Source organism: Elephantulus edwardii, unplaced genomic scaffold (genome assembly GCF_000299155.1).
Source record: "Elephantulus edwardii isolate Elephantulus edwardi_28Jun2011 unplaced genomic scaffold, EleEdw1.0 scaffold00002, whole genome shotgun sequence".
Taxonomy (NCBI): Eukaryota; Metazoa; Chordata; class Mammalia; order Macroscelidea; family Macroscelididae; genus Elephantulus; species Elephantulus edwardii.
The window spans coordinates 26,385,074-26,396,304 of record NW_006399752.1 but is presented as its reverse complement, the minus strand read 5'-3'; the positions used below and the strand labels follow the sequence as shown (position 1 = coordinate 26,396,304).

The 11,231-nt window shown below is 40.2% G+C and overlaps 1 protein-coding gene across 1 annotated transcript in view; it reads right to left on the bottom strand.

Moving 5' to 3' along the window:
• SLC22A16 (solute carrier family 22 (organic cation/carnitine transporter), member 16) overlaps positions 1 to 11,231 on the bottom strand; it is a 49,886-nt gene that overhangs the window by 6,761 nt on the left and 31,894 nt on the right. Inside the window, exons 5-7 of the mRNA XM_006879159.1 lie at positions 9,961 to 10,088; positions 6,237 to 6,346; positions 4,933 to 5,032 (exon numbers count right to left, since the gene is read on the bottom strand). Coding sequence (XP_006879221.1) covers positions 4,933 to 5,032; positions 6,237 to 6,346; positions 9,961 to 10,088 — 338 coding nt within the window. The remainder of the gene's footprint in view (positions 1 to 4,932; positions 5,033 to 6,236; positions 6,347 to 9,960; positions 10,089 to 11,231) is intronic.

Genomic DNA, 11,231 nt, shown 5'->3' with positions numbered 1-11,231 from the left:
CTCTGATGCATAGCAAGTAATGGCAAAGACTGTGGCCTGTATCAGGCACACCATAGTCTCCAGACTGACACTGTTGCTCCTCAGTACCTTAGAGAGGTCTCTGACAGCAGACTTTCCTAATGCAATTCATCTTTTAATTTTCTGGCTGCTGGTACCAAGAGTGCTGATTGTAGAGCCAAGCAAACTGAGGCTGTCAACAATCTCAGTCTCTTCACCATCTACAATGATGCTGCCAATCAGCCCACTGGTGAGAATCTTTGCTTTCTTAATGTTGAGCATCAATCCGTATTGAAGGCTGCAGTCCTTGACCTGCAGCAAGTGCTACAGGTCCTCCTCAGTTTTAGCAAGCAGGGTTGTGTCATCTGCATAATGCAGACTGTTGATAAGTCTACCTCCAGACCTGATGTCACACTTCTCATGGAGCCCAGCCTCCTGGATAAACTGTTCTGCATATAGATTGAACAGATATGAGGATAGGACACATCCTTGATGTACACCCTTCCCAATTTTGAACCATGCAGTGTTTCCTTGTTCTGTTCTGACAACTGCCTCCTGGTCCAAGTATAAGTTTCATGTAAGCAGTTACTCTTTTGTTGTTATGCTTTGCCTGTCTTTCTGTATCTTTTTCCTATTGGTTGATTTTTGTTTTGTTTTCTTGTGTTTGTTTTTAAAGAAAATTATTTCCATATCTTTTTTTAATTTTTATTGAAGAACACGAAGTTCTGACAAATGCCAAATTCTCGACACTCTTATAATGTCCATACTCACTCTGCCTGGGTTTTATCATTTGCTTCCTGTGTGACCTGAGAAAGCTATGTCCTTCCCATTTCCTTCTGTTCCCTCTCTCCTAGAAAGGCTCTGGCTCATCCAATCTTCCTCTCCACCACACTCAATTGGCCACTAGGTCCTGTTAATAGGATGCTCCTGTTCTCGCCAGCTCTCTTCAGTTCAAGTGCCCTTCCATCCTAGTCTAAACTATGTACAGCCTTCTTTGAGATCCTTGCCCATTTGTCCAAACTTAGCTCCTGACTTCCTACAAACATGCTCTGAATATCAGCAATTTTGCTTGCATTGAAATACCAAACAGACCATTTTTCTTTTATCCTGAACCCTCAATCTTCCATTTTCCTACCTGGGACTTCCTTCCTTCTTTTCCTGCCTGGATGAAGCTTACTGGTCTGATTAAAAGCCTCCTCTAGACAGCATTACTGAGTTTTCTCCAATTCCGACATGTAGTCCAGCCTCTCAGATTATTTACTCTGGATGCAGAGTAAATATATTTGTATAAATAGGGTGAAAGGATGCAAATGTGATGAATACTTTTCTGGATTTTAAAACATAATATTGTCTGTTCTGTTTAAGTCACTGCCTCTTGGTCTATATACATGTTTTGTATGACCACAATTAAGTGTTCTGAAGTTTCTATTCTTCACAACATTATACCTAATTGTGATGATCCACACAGTCAGATGCTCTTCAGAGCTGAAACAAGGAATGATTTTATGGCAAAATACTGGATGATGTAGGAAACATCCAAAGGAGATTAAAGGAATACACAGAGTCACTGTGCAGGAGTTGGTCAATGTTCAGCCATCTCAGGAGATAAGACTTCATCAATAATTAATGATATTAAAGGAAAAAGCAAGTTCCACTGAAGGCACTGGTGAAAACAAGGCTCTGGGAACTGAGAATATACCAACTGAGATAGATGTTTCAACAAATAGAATCAATACTGGAAAAGTGGAAGATGGCTGCCTGGCCAAACAACTAACTGAGATCCATGTCTGAGCTCACTTCAAAGAAGGTGGCCCTACAGAAGGCAGAAATTGTTAAATAGCATCATTAACATCACATGCAAGTAAAATTCTGTTAAAGATAATTTTTAAATTATTGCATCTGTACATCAACAGATAATGACCTGGATTGTAAGCCAGATTCAGACGAGAACATGGAACAAGGAATGAAATCATGAATGATATCAGACAGATCTTGGGTGGAAGATACTTACATTTAACTGTGTGGCTCATCACTAATTGTGGATAATAATGCAAAGAATGGGAATTCCAAAATATTTAATTGCCCTTATGCCAAACCTGCATAGACCAATAGGCTGTCCTTAGTATAAAACAAGTTATTGTTGTTGTTGATTGCTGTCAAGTCGAGCACAACTCATAGCAACCCTATGAAGAAAAGACCTTAAGCCTTTCTATAACTATCATCATTTATCAAAGCTCATAGAGTTTCCAGAGACACGTTGTTTAGGAAGTGGATGCCTGCTTAAAATCAGAAAAAGTGTGTGTCATGTTTGTATCCTATCATTATGTTTCTTCAATCTGTATGCTGAGCAAGCAATAAAAAAACTTGAGTATATAAAGAACATATCATCAGGATTTGAGATAGACTCATTAACATGATTAATTAACATTAAAATTAATTCATTTTATGGATCTATAATCAACAACCACAGTAGCATCAGTCAAGAAATTAAAAGATGTGTTGCATTGGGGGAAACAGCTGTAAAGAATTTCTCCAGTGTTCTAAAAAAGAGCAAGGGTGTCAGTTTTATGACTAAGGTGCACCTGATCCAAGTGGTGGGGTTTTTCCAATTGCTTCCTATGAGTCAGAAAGTTGGGCAATTAATAGATAGAAGATGGTATTGGTATTGGTATTGGTATTGGTATTGGTATTGGTATTGGTATTGGTATTGGTATTGGCAAAGAATATTGACTATCTCATGGACTGCAAAAAGAATAAATATGTCTTGAAAAAAGTCTAACCAGTCTGCTCCTTAGAGGCAAGGATGAAACTTCATCTCACTTTGGGCATATTTTCAGGACAGACCAAACCTTGGAGACACCATACTGGGAAAGGTCAGCAAAAGGGAGGAAGACCCTCAATGGAATGAACTGACACAATAATGACTGTGGTGGTCTTCAGCATGACCGAGATCACAAGGACAGTGCAGGAAAGGGTAAGATTTAAATCTGTCATTCAAGAGGAGCTCTGGTGGCCTAGTGGCAAGGAACTGCAACTACAATCCCAGAGGCACACGGTTCGAATCCACCAGATGCTATGCTGGGGAAGGAGGGACAATCTCCTCCTGTATCAGTCAGATCTGATTTGACGGTACACTCACACAAAAATAATAAAATAAAATAGAATAAATCTGTCATTCAAAGGGGTGCTATGAATTGTAGTCAACTTGATGTCACCAACCAACTGTTGTGATATGTTGATGGCACAGCCTTGCTTGCTGGAAGTTGAAGAAGACTTACAGCACTCACTGAAGATGTTCAAAGATGATTATCTTCAATATGGATTACAACATAAAAAAGATAAAAATCCTTTTAACTAGACCAATAAGCAAAATCATAATGAACAGAGAAGAGACTAGAGTTGTCAATTGATATATACTGTCAGGTTAGGACCACACATAGATGACCCTCCACTTGGTTTTTAGAGACAAAGATTGTCCATCTTGCTGTCATGGGGCCAATGGATTCAAATCACATGTCTTGGGTTGGAAATGCAAATTCTCACCACTAAACCTATAACACTTCATTTTATTTGGCTCTGTAATTAATACCCATGAAAACAGCAGTTAAGAAATGAAATGATGTATCACATTGGGAAAATTTGCTGCAAAAGACCTCTTTAAAGTACTGAAAAGCAAAGTTGCCTTTGGGACTAAGGTGCTGCTGATCCAAGCCGAGGTACTTTGTGATCTTATCTGTAGGGAGCTGCTTTGGTAACCCAAAGGTCATGCCTCTCTGGCAGTTTTCTTGTCAATACAATGGGAAGAGTAAGCTATGAGTTAGTTCTGGCAATGAGCTGAGAATTTGAATTATATACACATGAAAACCAGACAGTGAAAAAGGAAAACCAAAAAATAACTGGCACATGTGCATTGTGGTTTTAGTGAAGAATATTGAATACACCATGGACTGCCAAAGAATGAGCAAATCTGTCTCAGCAGAAATACAGCTAGAATGATCCTTGGAAGTTGGAATGGTGAGACTGTGTCTTACATATTTCTGATGATTTTGGGGGGACAGACTCATTCATGGAGAAGAAAATCTTGCCTGGTAAAGCGGAGGGTCAGTGAAAAACAGGAAGATGTTCAAAGACATAGATTGACAAGTGGCAGCAACAATTGTGGAGATAGCATAGGGTCAAGGAGTGTGTCATTTGCTTGTATATAGAGTTGCTATGAGTCAGAACCAATGAGATGGCACCTAACAACAACAAAACTTATGAATATAAAAGTGGATACTCATTTGGTGTCTGACTTAATGGGAAGGAGCTGCACTGCCACCCACAGGCAGGTGGTTTAAGTCCACCAGCGGCACAGCCTCTGGAAACCTGCTGGAGGATTAGCTATGGCTGATTCCATCTCAGTGGCACCCAACAGCAATAGGCCATAATAAGTCAAGCTCTGGAGGCACAGTCTGTACTGGGTTTGCTGCTGATCCGAAGGCTGAGCATCACTAGCAGTTTGAATCGGCCAGTGGCTCTGAGAAAGAAAGATGAACAGTCTCTCCCATTTAGATTCACAGCCTCAGAAACCTGATAAGGGGCCACTAAGAGTCAGACATTACTGAATGGACCGTAATTCATCTTGGGCACCAGATCCAAGGGTCTGGAGTGGGAGGCAGCCTGCAGATCCAGGACTCAGAAAGCATGGAGACTTAGTCTGGGTAGTGTGAGACAGCCCTGGCTTCAAGGTGTGCACAGATGAGGAGAGGCCTGGCGGGCAGGGGGGCAATCAACAAACAAGAACACACTGACCACCTGCTTACCACAAAGTGAATGTGGCCCTTTTCTACAAATCCCCCTTACTGAATTATAAATTGGCTTTCAGTAGGGGGAAACATATGTACTAACACTAGCTGCTCTGACTCTCTCTGTCAGGTTCTAGTTTGTGGCTCACACCTGCGGCATGAAGATCCAAACACTCGTGAGGTACACGCAGAACGGGGCCAGGATGCTCCCTACCCGGCAAATCATGCTGCCACTCCCCACTGCCAGCGACCTGAAAACAACAGAAAACAACCAGGTGAGATCGGGTCGATTCTGAGTCACTGCAGCCCACGGTGTGGTAGAGCAGAACTGTGTTTCCGGGCTTGCTGTTTATCTGAGTAGATCACCAGCCCTTCCTTCTGAGGTGCCTCTAGTGGACTACTCACATCTAGACCAGGACATCCTGAGAAAATCAGCTGGGTCCTGTGGAAAGTCAGGGGGAGTCAACTGTATTCTAAGATTTAAAAGGGCTTTAGAACAAGAGAGTGTTACTTTAAAACAATTTTTGTTTTACAGAGTAATATATTAATGCTGTTCCTAAGGAGATACAGGTGAGCTCTGGCAGCCTCGTGGGTAAGGAGCTGTGATGCCATCTCAAAGACAAGTGTTTGAATCCACTGGCCGCTCTGTGAGAGAAAGACAGGCAATCTCCTCCTGTGTGACATACGGCCTCTGAAAAACTGCTAGAAGGCCAGCTAGTTGTGAGTCAGTTCCAACTCAGTGGCACGTTTGTTGTTGTGGCCTTTCTGTGGGTTATTAAAGTCTTATGTCTAGATTGGAGCCCACTAAAATAAATCTTTAAGAAGACTGTTGCTTACTAGGCTGTCACATTTCGTTGACTCAATACTTGGCATGTGAACTACTTCTCATAACTATTGTTGTGTGCCATAGAGTTGGAACCGACTCATAGCTGACCCTTCAGTGGGTTTCCAGAGGCAGTTAATCACATGGGAGGAGATTGTCCATCTTTCTCCCATGGAGCAGCTGTTGACCTTCAACCGCATGCATGCCTTTGGGACTGCAGCACAGCTTCTTGCCACAAGGCCACCAGAACAACAGTAATGAGATATAAGCAAGGCATTAGAATCTGAATGAGTATCATCATGTAACTATTTCAATTATTACTTAGTTAAGTGCCATCAACACATAGTGACCCTATGAACACTTTCTCTAAGACAGAGTTGTTTGTTCTTATGGTAGTCCATGAGATATTCAATACTCTTCTCCAACATCACAATTAAAAGGCATAAATTCTTTTGTCTTCCTTATTCATCGTCCAACTTTCAGTTACATAGGAAACAACTGAAAATTTCATGGCTTTGATCAGGCATACTTCAGTCTTTAAATTGACATTCTTGTTCTAGTACTCATGGATGATAAATGACACATAAACAAAAGAATATAGGAAAAACAATAGACATATAAATAATCCTTACCTTACAATGGTTGGATATAGCTCTGCTGTGTAAAGGTAAATGAGGCCAAATGCTGCCCCTATGGTAAATTTGCCAGCCATAGCAGCCACCACACCCCAAACATGGTATTCCTAGAAAAAGAAAATATGCAAAATAGAGAATTCTAAATAATGGTTTTTTAAAGAACAATATTATTCAAAATGGGTGACCCTGGAGATCATGATGCTGAGTAACAATGTAGTATCTCAGCCACAAAATGACAAATACTGCATGGTGCCACTGTTGTAAAACAGGACTGACATTGGGTTGGGGGGAGACTGAGATAGAGAGATTAAATAATGTATTCTGCATTTAAACAGATGAGAGAGAAAACTGTTTAAAAGGGATATGTGATTAGGTATTTTTGTCATGATGGGAATCCAGAGCGAAGGCTGCATAGTGGAGTGGACCTGCAGGGAGGGACTGTAAAACAATGAAAGAACTTTTACTTTTCCAAGAGGGGAGTGTACTGGAGGGCAAGGTTGGGAGGGGAGAAAAGTGCAACAATGAATGAATGGAGGGAAAAGAAAGAAACTAATAATAACAAAAAAATTTTAAAAATATAGAAGCAACCCTAAAGTTCATCAAAGGAGAGAAAAACACAGTATGATATATGCATACAGTGGAATATTATGCATCAATAAAAAGAAAGGAAGTTGTAATAAACGCTACAACGTGGAAACATCTTGCTAACATTAGGTTAAGTGAAATAAGCCAGATACATCAGGGGAAACATTATCTGATTTAAAGAAACTAAATATCCAGAACAGGCAAGTCTATATAGACACATAGAAACATTAGTGGTTATTAGAGGCTGAGACAAGAGGAAATGAGGTGCTATTGAATGAGTACAAAGTTTCTGTTTGGGGTAATGAAAAGGTTTTAAAATAAGTAGTGCTCCCCTGAGACTATGGTGCATAGTCACCCTTCAAATCTGGAACTAAACTCAGCGATTATTTGAACAGGTCCACTTTCAGCCGACCTTGTTGCTGTTGCTAGGTACCATTGAGTCAGCTCTGGCTTACAGCAACCCTATGAACAACAGATCCAAACTTTGCCCTATCCTTCACCATCCTCACGATGGCTGCTGTGCCCAAGTCCTTAGCTAGCTTGGCCACGCTCAAGCCAAACACCGGACAGGCCTACAAAGTGATCAGCAATACCAAGGAAGCAGTCAACCTTAGAACAGACAAGATCAAAAGAGCAGCATTTGCCCAAAGATAAAGCCCAGAAGGCAGAAAGGGATAGCTCAGATAGAATAAAGGAAATGAGCATGAAAGGAAAGAAGTGGGAGGAAAATGTGATTAATTACATAGTAGATATTCTCATCAATGTTATAAAATGTGTGTGAATGATTAGATGACAAATCAATTTGCTTTATAAATTTCCACTCAAATCACAAGAAAAAGAAAACACTGGATGTGATAAAATAAAATTAAATTTATAAAAGCAGTGCTTGTGATTGTGAAACATGAATACAAGGAATACTATTATACATCTAAGATTGTTAATAGAAAATTGCATATTGTATATATTTTACAACAATTAAAAATTCTAAAAACACTTCAGAAAGGAAAGAAGAGAGGGAGCAAGGGAGAAATGGAAAAGAAGAAAAAAGCAAAAAGCTGGTGAGTTGAGAAGGTTGTTTGGGGCAGCTCAGTGTTGGCTACGCTAATAATTGAGACACTCCCTAGAATGCAATCCAGCAGGATGAGTCAAGAAGCCACAAAGACAAATCATCCCATTTGCTGCAGGCATTAGAAAGTGATAATTGAACTATTAGTGCAAAGTAATAACTGAGGAAGGTGGGGTGTGCTGAGTCATCCCTCCACAGGGAAACTGTTGTTTCTTCAACTCCATTTCTGCTGTCTAGTGTGTTTCACCTCAAGCCTTGTCCACATTCCATCTCCTCTCTCCTTCCACCACTGATGCTGAGCTGAGCAGCCTTGGCTTCCTGTGTCGAGAATGGCAGCCCCTGTCAATCTGAGTACACTGAATGGCCCACTGAGCTGAGAACTCACTACTATCACTAAGCCAGACATGTTGTTATGGTACCACACTACACTTTATATGTGGTTGTTGTTGTTGTTAAGTGTCATTAAGTCGACTACAACTCCTAGTGACTCTATGAACAACGGATCTAAACCTTGCCCTATCCTGTGCTATCCTCATCATCTTTGATATATTTTAACCCAATGTCACGGTGTTAACCCATCTAGTTAAGGGTCTCCCTCTGTTCCTCTGACACTTTACCTTTCCAAGCATGAGGTCTTTTTCCAAAGATCAGCCTCTCCTAATGACATGCTCAAAGTATGTAAGATGAAGTTTCACCATTTATGCCTCCAAGGAGCACTCTGCATTTCCTCCAAGACATATTTGTTTGTTTGGCAGTTAATGGGATATTCACCACTCTTCTCCAACACTCAGCTCAAAGGTATTGTTCTTCTGTCATCCTTAATCATTGTACAACTTTCAGATGGATAACAAGTAATAGAAAAGACTAAGGTTTGAATTAGATGCCCTTTAGTCTTTAAACTGACACGATTGCTCATAAACACCTTAGAGATGTCCTTGAGATCAGATTTACCCAGTGCAATACGTCTTTAGATTTCTTGACTGCTGATATAAGGGTGTTGATTGTGGATCCAAATAAGATGACATCATTGACAGCTTCAATGTTATTTGTTGAATGAATTAATACAATTTAAAGAAACATTTTGTGTTGTGTTTTACACTATCATTTGGAGAGAAATGTTCTTAGGAGAAATTTGTAGTCGGTATATAGTGTCCTATTTTTAGAAATCCCCAATTGCCACTCTCCTGGCTTCTTCATTATTGCTGTGGCTTAACTACTGTAGAACTCAAAGGTTCTAATATTGTTGCTTGTGAGCCATGGCATGGATTTTGACTTATAGTGACACTTTAGGGCAGAGTATAACTATTCCCTAGGATTGTCAAACTGTAAATCTTTACAGAAGTGGACTGCCACATCTTTCTCCCATGGTTTGCCTGGAAGGTTCAAAATATCAACAATTTGGGAAACAGATAAAAGTTTTAACTACTGAGATACCACAACCCCTATTGTCTATTCCATAGAGAAAACACTTGGGTTTTAAAAAAGTTTTGTATGTTATTTTAGATGCCATCAGGTTAGGTGCCACAGCAGTAAGATCTGAACAACAGATCTCTCTATGAACAAGAAATCTGAACCCCTTCCTATCCTGCACCATCTTCAACACCTCTGACATGCCATGAGCCCGCTGTTACAGTCAACTATGTCAATCCATCTTGCTGGAGTCTTTCTTTCTCTTATTCTTCACCTTTTCCAGTATGATATCTTTTCCCATCAACTGTGCACCCCTGACAACATGCCCAATGGATGTGACAGAAGTTACACTGTCCTTGCCTCTGAGGAGACCCCTGCTTGCTCATCCTCTGGGACAGACTTATTTGTTCTCTTGGCATTCTATGGGAGAATCAGTACTCCTTCAACAGCACAACTTAAAAGCATCAATTATTCTCTGTTCTCCTTATTCATTGTACAAATGCAACTGGAAGTAATTGACAAGACATACATTCTTTCCATATATCTCACTTGACCTTTATGCTTCTTTTAACAAATATGAAATCTTCTCATCAAACTGCTAGGACTTAGTATACTAAACATTCTCATAGAGAATGAAAGGCAAAATACCAACTCACTTACCGGGGGGATCACCATAATAGCCCCACAGATAAGTGCACTGGAGATAAGGGAGAGCACGAGGACTTTTCTTCTCCCCAACTTGTCCATCCCGATGCACGCACAGATGTAGGCAGGAAGTTCCACCGCACCTGGCATTAGCAGAAGGAAGAAGACAAAACCATGTCATCATGTTGATTCCAACTCATAGCAAACTGATAATGTTGTAGAATAGAACTGTTCCTTTAGATTTTCTAGGCTTTTCTTTGTATAATATTTTTGTTGTGATTTGAGTGACAGTTTACAAAACATATTGGTTTTTCCATTAGTTGTTCAGGCACATTTTGTTTCATACCATTAATTGTTACAATGTCTGATCATCCATTCATTCTAAATTGTCTTTCCCTGCATCCATCTTCTTGTAAGGTGCCATCAGATCAACCACAATTCCTAGTGATCCAATGAACAACAGATCCAAACCTTACCCAATCCTGAAACATCATCGCCTCTTTGCTAGCCACTGTGTCAATCCATCTTGTTAATTATCTTCCCTTTTACCCATGCAGCTTTATGTCTTTTTCCAACAACCGGCCCTCCTAACAGTGTGCTCAAATTATATGACATGAAGTTTCACCACGCTTGCCTCCAAGGAGCGCCTCGTTTGCACTTCCTCCGTGGTAGATGTATGTGTTCTTTTGATGGTCATTGAAATCTATTCAGTACTTTTCTCCAAAACCACCATTCTAAGGCATCAATTATTCTTCAGTCTTTCTCATCCATTGTCCAGTTTTTAGAAGCCTAGAAAGCAACTAAAATTTCCTGGCATGGGTCAGGTGTACTTTAGCCTTTTAACTGGCATCATTGTGCTTTAACACTGTACAGAGATCCCTCACAAAATATCTCCCCAACAAAATACATCTTTTGACTTCTTAACTGTTGCTTCCATGAGTGTTGTTATGGATTCAAGTGAATTAAGCCCTTGGCAATTTCAATCTTTTATCCATTTATCATGATGTTGTATATTGATTTCATTCTGTTTTTTGGGTTTTTTTTGGGGGGCGGGGGTATATTGATTTCTTGATGGTGAGATGTAACCTGTATCAAAGGTTTTGATCTTCTTCAGTTAGTGCTTTAAGTCTTCTCCATTTCTGCAGACAAGATTGTGTCATCCTTTTGTTGTGGTGTTGGAGGAGAATGCAGAGCATTCCAAGCACTGACAAAAGAGCAAACTGATACGTTTTGGAGAACGTGAAGCCAGCGTGCTCCTTAGAGGCAAGGATGGTGAAGCTATGTCT